Source organism: Agelaius tricolor, unplaced genomic scaffold (assembly GCF_023055355.1).
Source record: "Agelaius tricolor isolate 1412-34295 unplaced genomic scaffold, bAgeTri1.0.p SCAF_17, whole genome shotgun sequence".
In the NCBI taxonomy this organism is placed as follows: Eukaryota; Metazoa; Chordata; class Aves; order Passeriformes; family Icteridae; genus Agelaius; species Agelaius tricolor.
The window spans coordinates 14,892,284-14,918,138 of NW_027269277.1; the positions used below are offsets into that span (position 1 = coordinate 14,892,284).

At 43.0% G+C, this 25,855-nt stretch overlaps 1 protein-coding gene across 3 annotated transcripts in view; it reads right to left on the bottom strand.

Moving 5' to 3' along the window:
- The window catches only part of HTR2C (5-hydroxytryptamine receptor 2C), a 217,808-nt gene that overhangs the window by 14,716 nt on the left and 177,237 nt on the right, over positions 1–25,855 (bottom strand). For 2 of the 3 annotated variants that reach the window (XM_071442559.1, XM_071442558.1), the window contains one exon: positions 121–321. The exons of the other annotated variant lie outside the window; for it this stretch is intronic. In XM_071442559.1, coding sequence (XP_071298660.1) covers positions 121–321 — 201 coding nt within the window. The remainder of the gene's footprint in view (positions 1–120; positions 322–25,855) is intronic. 3 annotated transcript variants of the gene reach the window in all.

Consider the following 25,855-nt stretch of genomic DNA (forward strand, 5'->3'; position numbering starts at 1 on the left):
CAGGCATGCAGGCCAGGTAAATTAATTTGAGTATCCTCTTTAAAAAAAAATAAATTCCTAAATGAAAATTGGAGTAACACTATTATTCATTTAGACACAGTCAAGAGCCATGTTGCTTACCTATGGATATGGTCCAAACTGCAGCAATTTTCATAATGGCCTTGGTGCGGGAATTGAAGCGGCTGTGCTCAATGGGATTGCGAATTGCTACGTACCGATCAAGAGAGATGGCACAGAGATGCATAATAGATGCAGTTGAAAAGAGCACATCTAGGGAAATCCATATAGGGCACAACTGTTTAGGCAAAGGCCAAGCATAATCTGAAACATAGAGAGAAAAGAAATGAAAGGAAAAAAAGGAAAGGAAGTAATTTGGGAAGCTAGGCCATCATTTCTGAGGAACCGTTGGGATAGTTTAGGTCTGTGACACCAGTAAGGGGCACGTGCATGAGGGGTGGACAGGAAACCTCTCATGGGACTTCTCTATGGGAAATTCCTGGCTCTGGACACTCCATAAACCCATAGCCAGTTTCCAAACATCTGGTTTCTGTGACCAGTAACTAAAGGGCAGTGCCTGCAAGTGACCATTTTAGCACTCTTCCCCACTCTTAACCTTTCTTCCATATCATCACAAAATCAAATATTACATTCCTTTATAACTCACTCATCACATGGTTTTCATGGATTGCAAAGCATTTTGTGGCATTAACTTGACTCAGATCCTTTCTAAAACTTCCTTGACGTATGAGTCTCAGTTTCTGTCTGCTGAGGAGAAAGGTAGCAGACAGTTTTTGTGCACAGTCTAACACATAGCTAAGTGACACTACTTCACCTTTTCTCCCCAGGTAGTGTGCCTTGATATCAAAGGAATACTTGCCTCCTTACAGAGATGCTGGGACTGAGTGGCTGAAGTTCAAAAACTGTTTTGAAGGTAGATGGGGTGTTATTCTTTACAGAAACTATGTTAGCAAACAGAACAGACTCAATGGCCACATCTGACAGCAGCTGGCACACAGCTCATTTGGGTGCCTGCACTTATTAAACAGTTCACTCAGTGCTGAAGTACAGCTTGAGAATAAAAGTGACCCAGAAAGATCCTCAAAGGCCACTGATACTTAAATCAAAGCTCAGAGAAAATTGATTTGTGAATGATACCCCCATGTCAGTGTCCAGAATGGATTGTGCGAGATCAATAACATGTCCTGCCAAGCTCTGGGCTTCTTACCAAAACAAATCTAGAGTATCTATAGCAGCTGAAAACATGAGAGACTTCATAATAGTTGAATAATGAGATATTCTTGTGTCTTCATTCAGAACATGAATGTCTAAAGCAATTTTGAAGTTTACCCCAAGGATCAGAATCATCACTCTGTAGAATCAATGTTATATTAAGAATGGCGCAGCTCCATCCTACTGATCGCAAATGGAAAGGATGAAACTATTAGTCCCAGAAATCATGGTTTGAAACAAATTACCCAGCCAAGAGGGACCCAGAATACCTTCATGCAGAAACCTGAGATTAACTGAACCAGAGTAAATTATTATGAAATGTCCCAGAGAAGCCAAGGAACCTTTCACAAAGAGCACAGCACAGAGAGATGGACACATTAGCTCATTTTACCAGTGGGAAACAAGCAGATGAAATGCTAAGTACTCACCAAACCCACACAGCCAGACCTCAGCTCTGGGGAGATAAGCCACTCATTTCAGGGAGTGTGCACCATGTCTATTAAATGGCCTGTGAGTGGACTGAAATCCACAGCAGCAAGCATTTGAGAGGTCCCTGTCAAAGGGAACTAAGTACAGCACTTCGTGGCTGGAGCATCTTTACTTTAAAAGGCACCTCTGCTGTACAAATGAATAGAGCTTGATTAAATATGACTCAGCCCCTTTATAACACTAGGATCAAATTCTCTGCCTCTTGCTCACTTCACATTTTGTTATAGCTGAGGACATCGTTGCCATCAGCCTGCAATTGAGCTCAGAGCTGCAGCCAAGCACACCTTGGATTTGCTGGGCGATGCCTCAGTGAATGCTCTGGGGAAGAACAAGTCAGAAATCCTACAAGTGGGAGCTGTGCTCTCTGTACAGCCTCAGGCTCTCACTGCCAACCCACACCAAAGCACATCCAGCACACTTTACCCCTCAGCACTCCAGCTTTGTGCTCAGGCTGAGCTGAACCAGGAGCACAAAGCCCTGAGCGTGCCCCGATGGAGGGAGCAGTCCCTGGGAGCTTGGGCAGCGTGACCATGAGTGTGCAGCAGCCTCTGCAGAGGGGAGCAGTGGCATTGGTGGCTGCTCCCCACACCAGGCAGATGGCCAGGAAGCCCCCAGTGTCTCCAGGAAAGGGCAGCCAGCCTCCAGGCTTCCTGTGCTGGGAGCCTCTCCAGGCTGAGCCGCGCTGCTGCAGTGGGCACAGCCTGATTCCTGACATTTGCCAGACCTGGAAGAGGTTTCTACAGCAACCACCTTTCCAGCATTATTGAATGATGAGCAGCCTCTCTTACCTTTTCCTTCAAGCTTTCCAAACACTTCCAGTGACTGATTCCCCCCAGAACAACCTCTGCTGCTGAAGTGAACTCACCCCAACCCAGCAGCCACCAGCGTGGGGACAGGAGACATCCCCTGCTGCCAGCCCTGGCCCTGCAGGAGCCACAGACACCAACACAGCCCAGCCATGCTGCCCTCAGTACTGCCCAGGCAAACTGGCAGGATGCTTTGAGGATAAAGGTGAGAGCAGAGCTCTCCTAATGCAAATCCTGTTAGTACTTCCTCTCCCAGAGCACTCCATTACGTTTCCAGCTGAACAGCCACGAGTGGGTATTTTACTTTCTCAGGAAGTTTCCTAAAATGATCTGCAATAACCAAATGTCACTCTGGAAATTTGCAGAATGGCAGCTTGTAACACATCACTGTTGCTCGATAGGAAGGGCATAATATATATTCTAGCTCGAAATGTAATTATTTTTAAGTAAGCATGGTGCATGCCTTTGAAAAACACCTACACAGCCTACAAAGCCAGTAATTTGTAAAAAAAGAAAAACAGCTTTATTCTAATTCTGTTTTGAGTAAATGTACAAAGCATAGGAAATGTGCCCTGTGACTGTGCCAAGATGCAAACAAGGATTTAAAAAAATCTGTTAACAATGTTATACCTTTAAAACAATTTTATCCTCAGAAACACTCTAATTACAGAGGGTAACATTTCTCTAATTTGTGTTCTTTTTTCTCTTATTTCATTTACAAAGAATAGCAATTACCCTATATTTAGAAGAGCAGATGACTGAGTGAAATGAATTCTTGGACCCCAGCACCTCTAAGATATAGTAATTGCATTTCCAGTGAAAAACATTCATCTCAGTCCAAATTTGGCTCCAAGAAAGAAACAGTTCTAAACACCTGCATAAGCAAAAAACCAAAATCCTTTGTAAGAAACACTGATTTTTGTACCTTGAATTAATCTGAAAATCATATATTTAATGCACTGGCAGGTAGAGCAGTGTAGATAGGTAGATAGGAGAGTGCTGAAGGGAATTAGAGGACCACAGCAGATCAAAACACAAGTTGGTATTTCTTTACACAGCATGTAATCAAACCACAGATTCTTTTGCCTCCAGATGTTTTGTGGGGGGTAGAAATTTACACTGGCCAAATTAACAGAGAAAAGTGTGCAGTAAACTATTGCAATGATATTACTTTGAGGTCAGTGCTATCTTCTGGTTCTGATCAGAATAAAACAAGCATGCAAAAATCCTTGCAGGAAGGAAACTTCTGCAGAATATTACTTCACCCTCTAGGACTGAACAGCATCCCATGGCATCTGTGGTTGATGTGGTTCCTCCCAGGACACATGGGACAAACACTCATATTTAACCAGGAGTCATGGTCCCCAGGTGGGATTTCATCTCCTGCCCCAGGATGAAGAAGCAAACCACAGTTCCTGTGTGTCACTGAAGAGCTGAGATGAGCACAAACTGCTGGCAGAAAAACAAAGACACTCAAAGGCATTTTGGCATAGTCACAGACCATCTCTCTGTGGAGTCAATTTGCTGTCAGATAAGAGTTCCTTACATTTCTTGTGTTTTTCATCAAGGAAGATGGCAGCTATGCAACTGAGTCACTTCTGTCAGAGCTTTATGCATATGGGTAAAAAGAGTTGCTTAGCACTGTTATTGGCATTGTACTGTGCATGAGAGTCAGAATTACCAGCTACTCTAGAAGGAGGTGACTGAACAAAACACAGCAAATGGAAGCAAAATTAATTAAGTCAAATGGTAAAACAGAATTATTCCAGATTGTAGGAGAATGGTGGTACAGAAAAAGAAAAAAAAAAAGTCTGCTTCTTGTACATGTTCAGTCCTTCTACAATGCAATCTGCTCCAGGATATGTCCTGGGAAAATCTAGTATAACACCTAGGACAAATCTGGAATAACCTGCTTACACAACAATAAAGTGAAGAATTATGTAAAATTTATCTCTGTATCTTCAAGAATTTTTCATGAGAAACTCACAGCAATCTACATCAGTCATTCCTTTTCCAGCCATGAACAGGAATTTGGAAAAGGTTTCAGCACACATTTGCTGTGTTTAACCAGTGCCTTGTGTGTATTGGGATGGACAAAAGGATAAAAAAAGTCCTTCAAAATGACACAGGAAGAAAAACTATATATTTTGTCTCATTATGACATTTGACATATATGCACACTATATATACTATTTATGTAAAAGAAAGAGAGCTAACATGTGCAAAATAAGTATTAAAGATGCTTATGTGTTCGAAAGCCTTTTTTAAAATGTTCATTGGGTTGGCTAAAAACTAAAATATGTGCAATATTTCTCATTTTAGGCTTCTGATATTTACTGCATTTACAATTCACTTTTAACTACTTTAAAGAATTGACTGAAAAAAGGCAGCAGTTTGAGTAAATAAATCCCAGTACAAAGCAGAACCTCCCAGCAGTTAAAATGGCAACACTGTGTGTGCTTGAAGCACTTTTTATCATCCTGCAGCTGCCACAGGTCTGGTTCAGGCCATTCACTGCCCCACTGCTCTGCAGAGGGCTCTGACCCTTGGAAAGGTCAGCAGAAGATCCAGGAGATGCCTCAGATAATTCCCTGGGAATTCCAAAACCAGCAGAGTGCCCCAAGCAATGACAGCTCTCACTTGGGTTTCCTTGCAGCAGCAGACAATGCAAACAGCAACCCAGGACAGACCCCAAACCTGTCACTTTCTGAGGGGTTTTGCTGCTTTTGAAGGTTCTTTCACACATGCCAGGGAAAGCCACTGTTGTGGTTTGTAGAATAAAGCCTACACTTTCCCACTGCTTTTTACCCCCACTGCACCATTGATGCAACTGAAGAAATTTGTACAAACCAGACTTTCCAGTGCTCACTTTAAAGGTTCATAGCTGCCACAGGCTTTACAAAAATAGAAAGCAATTATATACAGTTTTAACATTATAGCATTGCATTATTCCCAAGGGAATGACAGAATTTAAATTATTCTCTTTTCTCTCTCTTATCTAGGAAGCAAAGCATTTCTAAGTCTGAAATACCACACCAGGAAGTATAAAGCTATGTTATCTCTTTTCTGCTAGTTTGTTTTCCTCAAATTTACATAGACAAATGACTCAGAGACATCCATATCCCTCTGAGAGTCACACACCCAAGGGTGCTGAAAATCTCCATCATGCCCAAGAACTACAGAACATTTTGCTTGGTGCCCCAGAGCCATCAGTGTTTACCACTGTCCAGAGAGGGGCTCAGGGACATGCAGCCTCCTGGCTAAAGCAGCAGCTCATCTCAAGGGCAGCACTGCCAATCCTTTGGATTTCATCATCAAGAGAGTGGAATTCAAAGTTTTTCCAATCTACTGAACTCCTGGGCATCAAGTTACATGAGAAATTTTGTTTACCTTTAAGTTTCTAGTCTGCATTTTTCTAGAGCAAAAGAAGGCTGTCCTAAGGCTCTCTGGATCCCTTAAGCATCACATGTTCCAGCAGAGCCATGCACAGGGACATAACCTACACACAAAGAATGATGGTGACTTTTAGGAGAAGGACTCTGTTATTCAGTGCTGCAAGTTCAAAAAGGCCTGAGTGTCCCAAGGGGTTCTGAGCAGAGGATGGGCTCTCAGGTGATGGGATGGCCAAAGGAATGGAAGAGACCAGCAAGCAAGAAAAGCAGGCGATGGGATCAGTGTCCAGGGGGACGCTGCTGGCACCCCACACTTGGCCTGGACATCTGGGAGTTGAAGATGCTGCTTTGCCACAGTGCAACACCACACTAAGGATTTATTTGGATCTGTGCCACTGCTCACATCCAGCTGGGCTGTGACACTCTGCCTGAGCTTTGGTTTTCCCCTGAGCTGTTTGTTGTTTACAGCTCCTGGAGCTGTCAGCAAGGCAGGGAGCAGCAGGAAATGGGCATGGAGCAGTGTGGTCTCCTTTGGAAACCCCTCACCATTAAAGGGAAATTCCAGAGGAGCTGAATGTGCCTCCAAAGATATTTTGGTTCTTGTCTCACAAGTTGCAGTGATTAATTTATGTGACTGTATTTTATTGCAAATTGCACTCACATGGTGTTATAAGAATTTTAGCTGTTAGATTTTCCTTTCTATCCAGTATAGCAATGACTTGCAGTCTTGACAGGATGTGTAAGAAAGAAGGAAAATTAAAGCTAGAACAGATATAATTATCTGAGCTAGGGAAAGGTTGCTTGAATACCATTTAAGTAATATTTTAAATGCAAGGAGCCAGCTTTCCATATACTATACTTTAAACAGCCCTGTTAATAAAATGGGATGTTTGCTAAGAAGCAATCCTAGTGAATGTTGTTTTCACCCCCAATGTCAGCATCTCTTCTCTTATGGAAATATAAAATTACTCTGGTGCAATTTGTCATTCCATAAATCCATGTGTTATATTAACTTTTTCATTTATTGGCAGAGACTAAAGTTATGTTTGAAGCCAGAGGATAAATTTCTAGGCTCAGTGCTGTTCTCTGCTCACAGTTGAAGCATCTGTAGCTGCATCTGGAATTTTTGCATTGAGTGATATGGACAGTTAAGAGAGCAATGGCACAATTAATTGAATTGTTTCAGCAAGTTCATATAAAGGGTTCCTTCCAGCCTTTTAATTCCAAGAGAGCTGTGATCTCTTCACACACTTCTGAGCTACATGTTCTTCACAGTAATTGATCTAAATGAAACCACTGCCTAATAAAATATCCATATCAGTAAACGTTTTCTATCCACTGATGCTCTGTATGTCAGCACAGCATCAGGAGAGCATCCTCTCCTTCAATTTCCTTCATGCAGCTCATAGATCAGCCTTCACCTGTTATTTAAACACGTAATAAAGCAACAGTTGGATGAACACCACACTGGAAAGTAAGCCCACAAGCAAACACAGACCTCACACAAATACCTTCTAAACATGAGAATATAAATATTTCCAAATAATCTGTCTCATTACAAAGTGCACAAACGCGTGTCAGTAACAGGTGGTTTTCCTCGGTTCTGATGAAATTGAGAAAGATCCATTATCATAAGAAATATCTGCCAAAGCCTGCAGATCATCTGAGGAAACTAAAATTCAGAACTGAAAATGATGTGGCATTATTCAATTACAGCTGTCTGCTGAGCAGAAGCCATCTGCTTGAACTCAGAATTCCTAATACCAAATGAAGTTTTTAAACTCTGCCTCAATCCTAGGACTGGCTCTAGGGCTAGGGAAAGGACACAAAACCATAAAGAGGAAATTTTTTAGGCATTTGGTTTTATTCCAGCATAACCCAGTGGCAATTCAGATGTCTGTGCTATGCTGACAGCTGCCTGGCAGCCTACATGGGATTAATCCTCTTTCTCAGCTCAGGCTCCCTCCTGACAATGCAGCTGGACAAATTGGCCTCCAGATTATGATAAAATACCTGATATCAGTAAGAGATAAAATATTCCTTGGATATAAAGGGTTCCTTATTCAGAGAACACAGATCTGCCATCTTTCACTAGCCAATATTTTTACTAAATCTTCCAGGGAAATGACAAATTTGATAAGAATTTGCATACTCACTGCAAATTTTGTTCTGCAAACCAGCAGTGCTGGCTTTGAGCATAGGATGCAGATGTTTGGTCTGCTATACCTGGCATGTCCACTCAGTATTTCTTCCCTGTGTCTTGGGATATAGAGCCTGATGTGAGATCTGCTGTTTGAAAAGTGTCAGTGATTTTTCCTCCCTCTTGCTGCAGGCTGCTTGATGTGCCCAGGATGTGATCCTTGTTCTGCCCCCATTCAGTGCAGCCCTGCACCTGCTCAGCCCTGTGCCAAAGCAGAGTTGTAACCCACACTCAAGAGCTTTGGGGAATTTAGGGATATTGAAGGAGTTCAGTGAATCAGCTTTCCCATTAGGGACAGTGGGTTAATGCTCTGCTGCACTTCATGCCAGTGGGAGGCACAGTTTGCTGCCTGATGAAGTCAAAACCCAGTACAAGCAGTTGGTGAGACTGATGCTGGCAAGAAACCACTTCAGCCAAAGGAAGAAGCCATATTTTGATCATGCTTAGAGATAATAATTTTCATTCTTGGTATTTCTCAGGATTTGCAAAACACATGCCACATTTATCTTCCTCCAAGGAAGCTGATTCCTCCATCTCTAAGTGATTATACAGCTAGGAATGCCAGTGTGAGAGTGTTCTACAGCAGCCACTGCCAAAAGCAATTATTTGGGGGTTGCTAAGAAGCCAAGAAATTCTGGTCCTCATCCTTAGTGCCATCTACTGTCCTGCTGTCACTGCATCCCTTAGGTGCACACCTCTGATGCCTTGTGAAGGCTGACCTGGAACAGAGGCTGGATGGAGTTAAAGAATAAAGCAGGGATTTATTCAAAGGCCTCAATGGATCCACCCTGGGCAGCACAAGAGCCCAGCCAGGGCTGCACCCAAGATGAACCAAAATGGTCACAAATGGACAACCAAAGTCATGGGGTCTCTCACTTTTATAAATCCTGGTCCATTTGCATATTGGAGTTAATTGTTCAATTACAGCTTTAGCTCATGAAGTCCCATTCTTCTTGGTTTTCTCTCTTCAGTCCATGTTGTTTGTGCTCTTGGGTCTGAGATTTGGATCATTTGTCCTTGGTCCCCAGCTGGAGAAGGAATTGTTTTGTCTCCCAGCTCTGTGAGGAGAGCTCACCATCCCATAATATGAAGCTCAGACGTACACACTAGAGCAGCATGGAATCTGAAAAGTATAAAAGCTGAAACCTGAGGCATCACCTCCCACTTGCAAAGCATTTCTGCCCCTGTGCCCAGACCTCTCCTGACCAAGAACAGACTTTTCATTACAGCAGAAATGTCAGGCTGGAGCTCAGCACACTGGGAACAGCACCTGCAGGGGCTCTCTCAAGGGAATAATAATAATAATAATAATAATAATAATAATAATAATAGCTCATTTGCTAATGAACACTGTTCCATGTGCAGTAATCTCAAGGAAGTGTGTGAGCATGTGAGCAAGTGTCACTTCTCTAGGAGTTTGTTGGTCACCATGCACCAGCTCAGCAGAGAAATCTGTGCAGGTGCAACATGCCCCAATTAAAAGGCAGCACAAGGAAGATCATGGTCATTCCCTGAAACAGGAGTGGAGGACAATTCATCCTGTGTGTAAACAAGACACAGACATTTAATTAAAGAACTCTAACAGCAATCTAGAAAATGCCTGTATTGCTAATCAGTTCTGTACTCTATAGCAATAACCATGCCTGCATGCAAAATATGCCCAGTTTGCACCCAGAAATGCACAGTTATCCATGAGGATTCTTGATGTGTGGTGTGACCCAGCCAAAAACTTAGGGAATTTTGCTGATAACTGTCTTTTAACTGAAGAATAAGATGCAGAAATGAGAGGAAGCAAACAAGTGCCACTGTTATTTAACTACTTGATCTCTTTTCAAATCTTGAACAATACCCGAAAAATATTATTTCAGTAGCCCTTATCTTCCAGCACAATGTTTCAAAGTCTGAAGTTAACATCAGTTACCTAGCAGTCCTTCTCCACTTCTTCCCCATTTTCCCATAATTCTTAGATGTTTCCTCATTTTGCCACACCATGGAAACCCTGGAGGCTTCTTTCACAGGCCTGGAAAATAATTTTCCACAAGGAGACTAGGTCTGAAAGCTTTAGTGGCTGATGATCCTGCCAGGGAGCTCATTTCTCTCAGCAGCACAGGAGGCTTTCCTAGACAGCCCAGACACCCACAGGACATGGGCAGAGACAGCAGAGAGCTCCTGCTGCAACGCCCCCACCCCACGGTAGCAAAAAGTACCAACATTAAAGGCTCTGATGGGGAGTGTGGGCAGAATCGTGGCCTGGGGATGTCTCTGCATCAAGCCTTGGAGGGAAGAAGGCCTGCAGCCCTCACCTTGGATGTGGCAGTGCTTCCCTTTGCACCTGCCAAGGCCTGCAGGGTAATTCCATCTTCAGCCCAGGAGCACCAGAGCACAGATGAGAGGGGGCTCAGCTGCTGGTCCTCTTGCAGCATTCTCCGTTCAGACTAGCTGGGAATCAGCCTCCCAAACAATATGATATGATATGATTGATATGATATGATATGATATGATATATGATATGATAAGATGCTCAGATAAGGCTGGCTTGTCCCAAGCCCCTTGCTGTGAACAGAGCAGGTCACCCTGTCACAAGCACCCAAGCAGCCCTGGGGTCTGGGAAGGCTGTCTGGGGATGAAGAACTGGGCTCCTGCAACCCTGCTCACCCCATGCCCTCCCAGAAGAGCTGTTACACCCCAACCAGCCTGATGAAACATGATTTTAAATCATCCCTTTACCCCAACAAACAGATTTGTCATTTACTGTCACAATCCAACTGGTAAAACCACGTAACTTGACATTGAGGATTTCCATGATTGTAAGCATTTTGTGCACACCCTGTTACTAGTTAAAACTGCTCACTTCTCTCAGTCTGTTATGAAAGAAGTTGGATGTGATTTAACCTGAGGTTATGCTGTTTTCCTACTGCAGTGCTTACAGCCCATAATATGCCCACTTGTCAAACTGTTGGATGAGGACACATAAGAGACAACTCAGCACAGCTTTTTTCACAGATGCAAAGGTTTAGAAACACTTCAGACTAAGCTATCACATGTAACTTCATCCTCACATCCTGAAATTCAGGTGGCATTTCTCAGCCAACAAGAAAACAAACAGGCAGCAACACCAGTCCTGCCTGACTTTCTGTCTCTCTCTCACAAATGATGCAAATACCCAGTTTTGAATCCTGAGAAGGATTCAAAAAATCTGCTGAAAGAAAATCTGCAGTTCAGGACAAGTGATCCCATTTCCCATACCAATGTTTTGGCACGTGGACCCTATTACCCATGGGTAACATCAGAGAAAGTGAAAGTTAACATGTCACCACCCTCTGGGTGCAGTTGTACTCCTCTGGGTTTTGCAGAAATTGTGGGCCTATTGTAAGGTCCATTCACATGAAGTAGAAGTTTAATTTAACATGGATAAATGAAGCGTGGGCGTACTGATATATTAGAAAGAATACTATTACCCAGAAAATTATAGTGGTCTCATGAGGTGGTAAAGGAAATTAAAGAAATTATATTTAGTTAAGTTATACCATTGGGGGTTTTGATAGGCTTGTTTTTGCTTTGTAATCAAGTGCAACATTATTTTATTATCATGGTTATACTATTATTACTGTGTAATCTTGCCCTTGATTACAAATCAAACCCAGCGATAACTACAATAATAAAATAATGTGTTAACATAATAATCTAGCTAAACATAATAAAATAGGTGCTGTTCATCAGGCACAGCCAGCTAAGGGAGGGGACTGTCCCACTCTGCTCTCACTGGGGTGGCCTCACCTTGAGTGCTGGGGACAGCTCTGGGTGCCACAAGGAGAGGAGACTGAGGACAGACCTGACTGGGGTCTGCAGTTCCTCATGAAGGGAGGAGGAGAGGGAGACACTGATCCCTTCTCTGGTGAACAGAGACAGGACCCAAGGAATGGCCTGAAGCCATCAGGGCAGGGTTAGGATGGAAATTAGGAAAAAATTCTTCACCTGGAGGGTGGATGGGCACTGGAAGGGGCTGCCCAGGGAAGTGAACATAGCCCCAAGCCTGAGAGAGCTCAAGGAGCCTTTGGACAATGCTCTCAGGCACATAGTGGGATTCTTGGGGCTTCCCATGCAAGGCCAGGAGGTGGACTCAGTCATCCCTGAGAGTCCTTTCCAACTCATAGGATATTCCATTATTCTAAAATTCTAATTGTTGTCTAAAATTTCACAAACACAAATGAATAATATTAGTGCTGTAGTATAATTAGTTACTCCCAAGCTACAAGAGGCACCTATCCCAATATGGACTAGAAAATCTTGGAAAAATCATTATGAAAAGTAGATAAAGTATGGTGTAAAAGGTATATTTCAAGGACTTCACCCTGAAAGTTTTTTTTTCCTGTATTCATGCTTGTCAACATCAACTTGCTGTGTTCTATCAATCAATTAATCTTGTTCTGCTGCTGTGCATCCTGGATGGACACAGACAGCTGGATTTGAACAAGAAAGTGACTCACTGCTCTTGGCTTCTCCTGTGTTAAAATGTAAATCTCCCTTTCTGTTAATTTCAAATTGACTGATCAGAAGAAACCAACAAAAGTCCAACCAGCAAATTCAAAATTTTACCCAACAAATACAAAATTTCAATAGTGGAGTGAGAAGAAATTCCCATTCAGAACAAGTGCACAGACAGAAGGGCAGAGCTCTGCTGCCTCCCAGCCATCAATATTCACAGGTGTCAGATATTGCATTTGCTGGGAATGTCCCCATGAAGGCAGGAATGATGCATCTGACTCCATGTTCTCAGGAGGCTAACTTATGACTTTATAATACTCTATTATATTAAAGAATACTATGCTATACTAAAGAATACAGAAAAGATACTTACTCAATGCTAAAAAGATAATAATGAAAACTTGTGACTCTTTCCAGAGTCCCAACACAGCTTGGCCCTGATTGGTCAGAGTGAAAATAACTCACAGCAGAATCCAATGAAACAATCACCTGTGGGTGAACAATCTCCAAACACATGAGCACAACACAGGAGAAGCAAATGAGGTAAGAATTGTTCTCTTTTTCTCTGAGGCTTCTCAGCTTCCCAGGAGAAAAATCCTGGGCAAAGGGATTTTTTCAGAGAATGTGAATGCCACAGTCAGACACATTTACAGGCTCCTGCATCCCAAGCAGGTCCAGGGAAAGCCTGTCATGCAATTTCATACCTCAGCAACACCAAGACCTTTCCATGCAGCTGCTGCCTCTGATTGAGGATGGAAATAGACATTTATAAAAACAAGCAAAACACCGCAATCTTACCAAAAATAAACACGTTGCAAAACAAATTACACATCAGGAGAGGGAGAGGTGTTGGTCTGAATAACAACTGCTCTGTCCTGATAACTCCAGCGCTGCAGGAGAACTGAGGCTCCCACCAATGTGTCAACAGGAATGGAAATCAAACCACCCAAAAAAAACAAACATGAGTCAACAGAGCCTTATCAACCACCCTGCCTTGCCCATCAAATCCCACACCTAAGAGCTGATAGAGGAACACTTCATGTTTGTATATTACTGATTGAACTTTCTAGTCCTGAACCTTTTTCATCTAGGAAGCCAGACAGCATCTTGGGTGAGAGATTCACTCAGTGAACCCACTGCTGTCCCTGTGCTTATCAGACTGTCTGCAGGAAGAGTAAACTTTTCCAACAAGAAAACTTGTTACAAGCAGAAAACACAGAGTGGAAAAATTGAATATATATTTGAAATTAACGCATGAAACCCAAATTTTGATGTAGCATATTTTTAATCACAGCCTAGGCTCCATGACAGGTTCATGCACAAATTCCCCTCATGCATCTTTAATGACAATTTTGGCAGAATATCCAGTAAGGATCCATTTGGTTCCTCTTGTAAATTGTCCATTCAGGAAAAGATTGTATTTTGTCAATGAGGCAGTGTGCAAAATAGTGCAAGGCTGAACAATTGGCATGTGGCCCCTCTCCCATCTATGTAATTTTCATTTAATTTCCATGCAAGCAGATGAATTACAAAGAGCCTGTTTCCCAGCATGTGCTGATAAAACACAAAGTAGGAACTTACTGCTACTTTTACTGCTAGGTGTCAGGGAAGTGAAATAACTTATGAGGGTATTTTAATGAATAATAGACAACTCTAGAACCAGAATTTCAAGGAATATATTATGTGAATTGGATAGAGACAGTAAAATCATAATTTGCCGAGTAGAATTTAATGATATCAATTCAACTGACGGATGGCAAAGGAAGTAGAATGAAAAAGTTGAGTTAATTCTGAGTTAATTACCCCAATCCTGGAAAGATGTATAATTTAAACTAATGTTTTACCCTGGAATATTTGTCTTACAACATATTCAGGGGAATGGTAGAGATTTCACCTCAATTCTCTGTATTTCTTTGCATGTTGTGTAAAGCAGCTGTCTATATCTGTACTGGCCTGCCTAATGGCAGTGATTTTCCCCACATTTTTGAGCACAAAGGCTGAGCTGGCCCATCACATGCATCTCTTCTAAAAATGCAGCAGACTATTGATCAGGTCTTGGCATTTCACCAGCATTCAGGTTGAGCCCTTAAGGCAAGAAATTATGATATTATTGTATTGATCACATAAAGTTACCATGCACTAAAAATAAATCTTACTTATTTTCACACAGTGCTTCCTATAATATAATACAGCAAAGCACCAAATATGTTAGGATGCACACAAATACACCAAACAGCAAAATGCAGATGAGGCATCCATCTACATCCAATAACAAATTTCCTGAGTGATGAAACAGCCTCAAGTTGTGCCATGGGAGCTTTAGGTTGGATATTACAAAAAAATTCTTCACTGAAAGGGTGGTCAAGCATTCTTTCAATTCCAAAAAAATTCTTCACTCAAAGGCTGCCCAGGGAAGTGATGGAGTCACTGTCCCTGTGAGAGTTCAGAGCTAGGAGGATGTGGTGCTCAGGGACAGGGTTTGCTGGTGCCCCTGGTCGTGGCAGGTTTATGCCTTGATTTGATGATCCCAGAGGTCTTTCCCAGCCTGAATGATTCTGTGAACACAGAGCAGACACTGAACAATGCTGAAAGAGCTGTTCAATGTGAATTCCAGACAGAGAACACAAACACAGCTGACCAGCCCTGGGGTTCTGGGTTTTCCCTCAAGGTCTCTCCTATCTGCAGGTGCAGCCAGGGAAATGAAGCCATTTGTTAATCTTCACAGCAGACTGCAATAGGACCATTCCTGGAAAGTGTGGCTGCTCCTTGACAAGTGTGGAGAAACACATCCTACTGACTATTTCCTCAGCCCAATTTCACTGCTGAGAGCAAGTTCTCAGCATGAGATAATATGTCCCAGATATTTGGTGCATGGAAGTGTTGCTAGATATAGCTGCAGACACCTTCTAGGAAGGAAAACAAGGAGCTTGTGGGTAAGAGAAAGCAGAAACAAAAGCAAAAACTGGTGTGGGGTGTTCAGGATGGGCAGAGTGGCTGAAGCCATTGAGATGCACTCCCCTGTCACAGCTCACTCGTGATCACAGCTGTGTCCTAAAATCTGGGTCACAAATATGATGCTTCTAAGTGGGGAATATTTTGTTTCTCACTTAACTAATGTTAGGGTAAGGATAAGGAGGAGTTGCTGCTCTCTCAGTCAGGTGCAGGCAGCTCCCTGGGCTGCTGGGACACTGCTGGGACACCAGGAGTGAACATTTAACTGGGACTTTCTCCAGATGAGGAACAGACAGGTCAATCTGTGTGTACAATGACACAGGGTAAAATTAACTCAGTCTTGGTAAGATGTTTGCAGTTCTCCTTAAATCCTTTCTCTTGATTTAAAAATTTTAAGGATGGGGATGAAACACACCCAAGGAGGACTCTGGGTGTGTCCCACATGGCTCCAGTGCCTGGAGCTGGTGCTGTTCATCCTCTCAGATGAGGCTAAATCTGTCTGTGGGAAACACATTACCTGTCTTCATTTTATTTGGTGTCTCCATGATCTGCCTGGTGCCTTTATGAAGCACCAAATTTACTGCTGGAACCATTTATCATCATAGAGTCTTTCTTTTTATATATGACAATTCCAGTTTTCTCATTATCTTGTATCAATTTCTGGTTGGCTACAAAGCATAGGAGTTTATATTTCTTTTCAACTAAACCCATAAAAGTTAATTACAATGAGGCAGTGCACTTACAAAACTACTACTGGATCTAACAGGCTATTGTAATAAAAAGTAAATAAAGATTCATGCATTTTAAAGTACATTTAGCTTCACTGATCTAGAAGCAAATTGGGCATGAGAAGATTGCACTGACAGCATTAAAACTGCTGCTGTATTTAAATTGACATCAGTAAAACAGAGATCTATAAAACAGAAATGTAACTATACACACTGCAGATTTTGGGGACTTTACACTCCTGTGAGTTTTAAAACCTGTTGTATCTTCCAAAAATTTTCAGCAAAAGGAGGAAATAAAAACTATAATTGGATCTAAAACTTTATTTGCATTAAATAAAAACATTTAAATGAGTGCAATTTAAAATTATTCTAATGAGTCATTCTTGCACATAAAAGATTTATTTTGGTTGGGCAATTCTCAATTTCACCAAGCAAACAAGACAGACCCATCCAATTTGATGTCTAACATATGAAAAATAGCTCCCTGATTGGATGCAGCACATGAGCTGTGGGTAAACTAGAAAAAGATAAGGCCATACTTCAACAAGTACAATAGCATTTACTCCACTGAAGTCATCTGAAGTATTTTAACATTTCCCTTCACCTCTCAGGAGCAGGCAGGGCAAGAGTGGACTCTGCCGGTTTCTCCTCCACATTTGTAGAGGCAGCACCCAAGGAAACACCTGAGATGCCTGGGTGATGGTTTATGGGGCTTGTGCTTCCCTAGAACTGCTTCCATGCTGTGTTTTGGGGTGACACCACGCCTCCAGGTGAGCTGTGGAGCTGGGAGGGCTGGAAAAACCTTGCCCCCACTCACCAAGAGCACATGGAGGCTTCAGCTGCCCTGCTCTGCTGCTCTCCCTGCCTCTGAGCCTCTGGCTGGGCTGCACCCCCAGCCTCACAGCCTGCAGACATGACTGACCCAGGGTGAGTTCTGAGCCCTGCAGAGCTGGGAGAGAGCAAATTCTGGAGCAGCTTTCACTGGGTAAATCTGAAAAGGGAAAGCAGCCCAGCTTAGCAGCTTTGGAAGGAAAGTTTCAAAGCTCATTTGCCTCTCAGGAAGTACCAAGGTGAATGGAGGCTCTGTTTTTTCACACTGCAGTGTTGGGATTTTCTATTTAAAAACTGCTTCTTGCAAGAAAGTTAAGGGTTTTGATTTCATAATAAGTTGCTCAGAGATTTGTCCTGGCTTTCTGTTGCTGCACTCTAAAACACACATATTTTGTCCTCAGCTTCCCAAGAAAAGGCAGCTGGAAGGAAAGAGGCTCTGGAAAATGGAAGATATGACTGCAGCAGCTCAGTGTCTTAATGATGCTTGCTAGCAAATAAGGACACAGAAGTCAGAAAGTTCTTTTCAATCCTGCATTCCTGTGGGATCAGGAAACTCCCCTTGTGATCTTTGTGATTGCTCTTTCTTATTTGAATTATGTAGCTCAGCACAATACTTTTTCTAAGGTGAGTTTGCTTCCTTTATCTTTTAAACATTTTTGGCTTCTAATCAAAACCAATAAAATTAACAAAAAACCCTCAACAGTCTCAGCCAGCCCAGAAGAGAGGAGTTCACTCCTTTCCCAGCAGGAAAAGCAAAACACAAGTGTCTCAAGGAGAGCCAGCCTCACCAAGCCAACATAAAGAAACGTTTCATGCCAAACCACATTAAGCAAATGGATGCCCACAAAAACACACTTTAGAATCAGGCCCTGCACAGACCAGGAGCACATTTCAGCCCTGAGCTGAGTGGTGCACACTGTGCAGCTCTGGGTGACCTCAGCTGGATCAATGCCAGCTCATTCCTCTCACCTGTATGCTCCACAGAGCTCCAACAGGAGAGTGCCTCGTGCTCTGGATGGTGGTGCTGAGCCCAAGGAACAGCAATGCCATGAAAGGAGCTGCACTGCAGTGACAGGAGAGATTCCTCAGACTCAGAGGAGAGCAGCAAAACATCTCAGACCCTTCTGGCTGAGGGATGCTGCTGCAGTCATGGCCAGGCAGCAAGAGGGTAAAGAGGTTGGAGGAGGCAGAAAACTGCCCTGGCAGAAGTCCTAGGCTCTCTGCATGTCCTGTCAATGTTCCCACTGGCTTTAGCACAGTCAGAATCTCCCCTCATGGATTTTTTTAGGAAACCATTCCCCAGGTCCCTTATGCCTACAGTTATTTACCTGTAGCCTGATGCCACTGAGCAAAACAGAGGAGCAATCCATCTAGAAAATAAAATCTAAGGTGTTCTGTAGCATTCCTGGTTTTCATACTTAGAGAGGAAAAAAGAAACACATCCTTTTAAATCTCAGAAATCAGCTCTCATGCTCCCATGCAGGTCAGAATAACTGGTTTTGTTCAGGCCTTTCTGCAAGAAATTCTGTGAGAAAACCTGTCAGAGCCATGGGGCAAACAATGAGTCTCTGCAGAATCCCTTGGCAAGCTGTGATAATCTGGGCTAGAGATTTTCCTGGGAAAGGCCAGGCTGAGCTCCCAGCCTGGCAGTGCTGCCAGTGCCAAGGCTGTGGCTCACACACACCTGACCTGCCCAGTGCCAGGCAGGGATGCTGGCACAGCCCCTCAGTGCCTGATGTGGAATGAGATGGAGGGCACAGCCAGGGCCTTTGGGATCTCTGCCCCTCTCTGGAGGGCTTATTTATCCAAATCTAACACAATCTGACTCAAAAGGTGTGCAATCTAAGCAATCTCAGCCAACAGAGAGCAGCCATACAATCTTCTCCATGACAATCTACTCCAACCTCCTCTCATAATGGAACCTACCAGAAACAGAGGCTGCTGGAAGTGCTTTTGCTCTGCTCATCTGTGCTGGACTGAGCAGCCTGAGCTCCATGGGCAGATCACAGGCTAAAAGTCCCATTAACCCACAGCAGGCAAAGGAGCTGGTTACTTAACAGCAAGGGGTTTGGAGGAGCAAAAAAAGCATGTTTACAAATGTGGAATGTTTATTGTTCTCTGATGTTTTCTCCTAATGCTGGCAGATTGACAGGATCCTCTTGTCAACAGGAACAAACACAGAGGGGACAGTAAAGAAAATCTCTGTTCCAAGAAACCAGCCAAAGTCAGAGCTGGATGATATACAGGTGGCACAGGGTGAAGAAATAACAAGAAAGAGGAAGGTGGTAAAGAAATTAAATACCAACTGCTCTGCCTTTCTATCTGACAGCAGAATTTGGTCTTCAGAGTCCTATAAACTAATGCTCCAAAATGTGGATAATGGCTGAGCTCAAATGAGTCACAAGGACCTGGCACAGAACTGCCAGGCCCTACCCACAGCAGTTAGCAAGGTGCCATTGAAACTCTCTCTGAAGCTGGCATTGATTTATTCCAAAAATTATCTTTGCACCACAAACCCTCTGCTGCATCATCCAGAGCTCAGCAGCAGAGGAAGCAAGATCAGAGACCTAAGGCAAGGGGTCTGCTGCTTTCCTCCTGGAAATAAGGAAAGGTTTGCCACGTGCAAATGGCCCTGAGCAATGGGCAAGAAGGTGCAGGGAGCAGCTCCTGTGTGAGATGGGGCACTGTTGTAAATTCAGGCAACCCCAACGAGGGGAGAGAATGATGAGGAGGACTCCATCTTATCAGCAGGCTAATTTATTACTTTATGATACTATATTGTATTAAAGAATACTATACTGTACTAAAGAATACAGAAAGGATACAGAATGCTAAAAAGATAATAATGAAAACTCCTGACTCTCTCCAGAGTCCTGACACAGCTTGGCCCTGATTGGCCAAAGAGTGAAAACAACTCCCAGCAGAATCCAATGAAACAATCACCTGTGGGTGAACAATCTCCAAACACATTCCACATGTGAGTACAACACAGGAGAAGCAAATGAGATCAGAGTTGTTTTCCTTTTCTCTGAAGCCTCTCGCTGCCTTTCAGCTTCCCAGGAAAAAAGCCCTGGGTGAAGTTCAGAGAATGTGCACACAGGACACCCTGGGGCTCAGGCAGAGCTGCTGGCACCACTGCCAGGTGGGCACACGGAGCCTTTCCTTGGAGGAAGGTGCTTGCTGACCACAGAGAGCAGCTCCTGCTCCCCACAGGCTCCAGAGAGAGCTGCCCAGCTCAGGGCTCACACCAGCAAACTGCAGCTCCATGGCCCTGGAGTGGCTCCTGCTGCTCGGACATGCTGGGTAGAATCTGAGCTTCCCAGAAGTGGTACAGGGTTGGAAATTCATTTTCAGCATTAGAATAAATGTGAAAGTAATCAGATTTTTGCAAGAAGGGAATTATGTTAAAAAATACATATTTTCAAGATAGAAATTCTAGTTTATGACTGAAATTATAGTCTGATACACCCTGGTGATTATGGTGCTACTGGCTAAAGTTTTCATTTTTTGCAACAGATCACCATAAAGTTGGCAGAATGGGGACTTGGGCTCCACATGCTGCAAAGCACTTCACCAGCAACGAGAATAACCCATCCCTCATCCAGCTTCCCAGGAGAAGGGCTGCAGACAGGGATACACTTCCACAGCCTCAACAGACAATTGAGGCTGCAATGAGACAAAAGCACTCCCAACAGCTTTGTTTGCCATGACATGCTCCTCAGGATGCCCCCAGAGCAGCAGCCAGAGAGAGCCCCATATTTCCCATTTTCCCATAAGGCACCACATGGCAAAAGAGAGCCCAGGCTCCCAGGAGCTGCAGGGGAGAGGGGCTGCCCTGGGGAGAGCAGTGGCTTCCAGAGCATCCAAGGAAGAATAACAGCATCCATTTCCAGAAGGAAGGTGCAGAGCTGAACAATATTGAGGAATGTGACCTTCCTGCCCAGAGCTGGGCCAGACAGGACACAACAAAGCTTTGCTGAGAGGCCAGGAGGGACATGAGAACTTTTTATTAATTTTATTATTATTATTATTATTGGTTATTAACCCCAGGTCACTCACAGTGCCTCAGCTAACACACAGCAGGAAGGATTCCAAAATATCCCAGAGGCCAGGGGATAACTGCAGTTGGCTTTACCCAAGAGCTGTAGCCCCAAACACTTGCTCTGACTTTGGCCCCTGCACACAGCAAAGAGCCTGGGCCAGGGTTTGGGGCGGCTGCACTCTCACAGGAGGTGGGGGAAAGACTCAAACCATGCTGCCAGACAAACCTGGGGAATTGCTGACACCTGGGGCACTACCTGCTCCTCTCAGATGTGGTCACATCCTGCTCATCATAACACTGCAAATGTACCAGCAGCACAGAGGCCTGCTAAGGGAAGGACAGATTGTCCTGAGGGAGAGAAAAGAGCATCCATACCATCCATACAGAAGACTTATGCCAGGTCTCCATGGAATTTTTTGGGAGGAATTTGCAATTCAAACCAAGGTTTTTACTAAAATCTGAATTTTTATGGGGCTCGTTCTTATTACATTAAAAGTGACAAGCTTTCTAAATCTGTCTGTACAGGTGCAGCATAAGGAGAAAAAACAGCTCAGTTACCAATAAGTACATAACCATCTGCCCAAAGAAGTGATGGCAGGTCAAGTGCTGAACACTGCTATAATTTAATCTACCAGCAGACAGACAGATCTAACACCTGCAGGTGTTAGAAATGAAGAAAAACTGCTTTCCACAAGATCCAAGTACACTCTGTAGCTCTTCTTGCTCTACCCAAATGTAGAGACACTGCTCAAAAGACAATTACAAATCCATCTAATACTTTAACATAAGTAAAATAAACCTCCAAATTGACAACAGTCTGTTTGCAGACAACAGAGACTTCCCTGACTTGCTTTCCTGACTTTATACCATTTATTTATGGACTGCTGCATTGCTTGCAAGTCTTGTAACCAAAATCCATTCCCAAAAGGAGGAATTCAGCAGAAAGCAAGCCAAGAGATAAGCCTGACCAGGGAAATTTTCCCTGTGCCCTTCCCAGAGCAGAAGCTCCCCATCAGGGCTGTGTTTGTTTCACCCAGCACAGCTGCAGCTCCCCATGGAGGAGGTGGGGGTGACCCTTCTCCAGTTTTATGGGCTGCTCTCTTTTGCATCTTTCTCAAGCTGGTGAGGACCAAAGCTTCAGCAGGGATTAGAAAGGTGTGTATGAGGAAGCCACTTCAGCTAAATCTACATTCCCAGACAAGAGGAACAATCAGTACAAGTGTTACTGGTGATGTTTTACTTCATTGAAAATAAACACAAATAAATATAAATAAAATAAAAACTGCTTTAAGCACCATGTCTGCATCATGGGGCACCTGTGCCCACATAAACAGCTTAACTGCACCCATGGTTTTGTACCATTTCTGCCTCCATTCCTGGCCAGCCCTCAACACACCATCGGTGCTAACAAGCTGGTTTTGAGGTTTTTAGCAGAACTACTATAAAACTGTAACATGCCTATAAAAGAATGTCTAGCAATTTTTTCTATGAAATTAATTGAGACAAAAGGAAAGAAATGGAAAGCAGTAGAAAAAAATTCATGTTAGCTTGCTAATTTCATATAAAGTATTTATCTCAATAGAGAATATTGCACTAGAGCCATAGACAGCCTGGCTGTCAAGAAAGTCCTGGGGATGGGGTTGCTCCATGGATGAATAAGTGAAATTTTATCAGTTAGGACAAAAAAAAAATATATATCTCAAGTCCAAATGACTGCATCCATCTCATATTGGTGTCATTCTGCAAATATCAAATTTTGCTTCTCATCTTTCATAACAGAAGCATATAAAAATCTTGAGGAGATTTTCAGACAAGACATCACTAAAACACACACATCAAAATAATGAGAAAGAATAACAAAAGGCTACAATAAGTTAAATTGCTCTGACAATTTTTGAAAGTAATTCTGCTTTAATAAGACTAGTGAGAAGATGACTTTCAAGTACCATAGAGCACTGTGGCCTTTCCTTCAAAGGGCTTTGCTCTCCTCAGATAATGACACTTTCCTCACTCATCTGGCTTCCAGTCTTTATTGTCCAACATTAAAAGTATAACAAAACAAAAAAAATTAAATAAACTAGATAAAAAGCCAGACATAAAGTATAGATAATCTCAGATAAAACCAAAAATTACATTAAGAGGAAATTTATGTGTGTGGAGAAAATCCAGCTTTGAATATGACAATTAAAAGCTCTGAGTCAAATGTTTTTGAAGAGGGTGATGCAAATATAGGTTTAATAGATGTAATCACTGCTGAGGAAGGGTGTGGAGCAGCACTCCCTCCTCTTGACAGATATCATCACCCTCTCCAGTGCTGAGCTCTTGTGCTGATTTCAGCAGCCTTTGACTCTCACTTGACCAGAAACCATCAGCTTTCCCCCAGTGCAAGCCAAAACTGTGCAGGTTCCTAATGCTGCTTCCATCAGGGAATCAGCACAGGGTGCCACATTTTCAGAGGCTCTGAAAAACCCTGCAAGTTAACATTTAGCTGCCTCCAGATATTTTACCACCAGGGACCCATATTCAATGAGAGTTTCCATTTAGTATTCCCCCCTCCTCTCACTCTAAGCACAATTTAAACCTTGGGTAGCAGAAAAGAAGCTGTTCCATGGATTCAGGGCACATCATACAGAGCTTTCTTTCCCAACAGCAACACAGATACACCACAACTTAATCCCATTTGTCACATCAGGTAAACAGGCAGTTGTTCATGTGGAGAAAATTCAGTAGCAGGACACTCAATATCTCAACTAAAGTTTCCTATGAATCTAATAATCTGGAAAGAAGGTAAATAATGATGGAGTAGGACTTTCAGATTTCAATTATTTAGGTTAGCTGAGGGACTTGGAAAGAGAATAAATGCTGCTGGGTGAGCACAGAGTGCAGCAGCCTAAGGATCCTACAGATAGCAAAAGATAAACTCACCCTTCCTGTTGGACATAAATTTCAATGCACACACCCCAGGTACAAGGTGTCACTGGAGAGAAAAAAATGATCCCCTCTCTGAATTTATCACACAGATAGTGCAAGCAGTGTAGGAGTTCCCATTCACTCTCACCCTAGCAGAAGAATAAAATGTAGTGGTTACTTAGCACAAACAGAAACATTACACATTTAAAGCTAAGAGGAATAAATAATAATTTCTGAAAGTAATGCAACTGTCAGCTGGAACTTGGTGTAGTCAAGATGCATTTAAGCCCATGACTTGACCTGGTCTTTAAAATGCCTGATCAATTCCAGATACCTGAGTGCCACATCAAAGAGCTGAGCTGCACTGCTCCCCCTCTGCAGGAAAACCAGCACCCAAGTGTGCCCAAGTGCTCAGCACATCTCTGTCACACACCACAATGATGGTAATTATCAATAATAGCAACACTGTGGGTGTAAATCTGCTCTGGCAGCTGGGGCTGGTGAGTTCTCACTCCAACAGCAGCCCCTGGAAGCTGCCTCAGCCCCTGGCACCACCAAGGGGAGGGAGAGCAGAGCCCACCCTGGCAGTGCAGAGGGATCTTGGCCACTCCTTGGCCACTTGTGGGCAGCTGTGAACCCTCTGCAAGAAGCCAGAGAGCTCAATATCCTCTGCAACCCACATCAGCTGAGGGGATTCTCTTGCACTCCTCCACCAGCCCTCTCTTTCCTGCTCACAAACCCATGGCATGATGTAAACCCACTGCTGCTTGTCCCTAGGTGCTCAGGGGTGAGGAGACAGGCTCCACATGTCCTCTGAAACTCCATCATGTGTAAGACACCTGATGCCTATCAATATTTTAATAAAAATACCAGTATTTTTAATTAATCGGGCATTTCTTCACTGAGGTACACTGAGAAACACTGTACATTTCTCATTTACTCTCCTCAATACATGCTTATTAATTAGCAGACTAATTTGCTTACTTCTTTAGGAACTGCATGCCAGGGAAAATGTTCTCAGTTGTCAAATGCAACTCATCGATTGCTGTAAGACACTTAAGACTAATTGATAAATATATCCAAGCCCTGATTAATTGCTGAAAAATCCATCATGCTGCATCCTGCTGTCCTTTCCTTTATAATAAGACTCTTGAATTAATTTGAAACTTGATTTTGCCTTCTTTTAATTAAGAAAACCACCAAAAACCAGAAGTATTTGTGGAGGGTGTCTATTCAATTTTCTGGTTATGCTTGAAGTGAAATCTACTTCATTTACCTTATTAGCCAAAAGTAAGGAAATGAGCCTACTCTGAAATTAGTTACTCTGTCAACTAGAATTTATCTTTGGGGCTGAGAGAGCTGATGTGGAAACTTGAAAGTAATTTCTTCACTCCTCTATTTGTTATATGTATTTTTTAAGGTTCCTTTCTGATTACATAAATTAAAAGTGACTTCTACAAATCTGGAAGAGATGTGCTATGTACACTTGTCAGTACAGCACGTGAAACAGCCCAAGTGTACAATTATGTAGATTGTATGGAATGTAAAAGGTAAAATTTACAGAGTAAAAGTGACTGAACATTCCCAGTGATGTTTCCAAGCAGTAACACTCTCCCTGGCCATGCACCCCTGTTATTCTCACAACAATTCTGCTGGTGTAAGAACATTTTCCCCCTCCTTACTTCCACAATCTGTAGCTTAAATAGTATTTTAAAAATTATTTCACTGGGTTCCTACTGAGATCAATCCACAAGTTCCTCTGAGGCTCATTTTTCCCCAAATTGAACTTT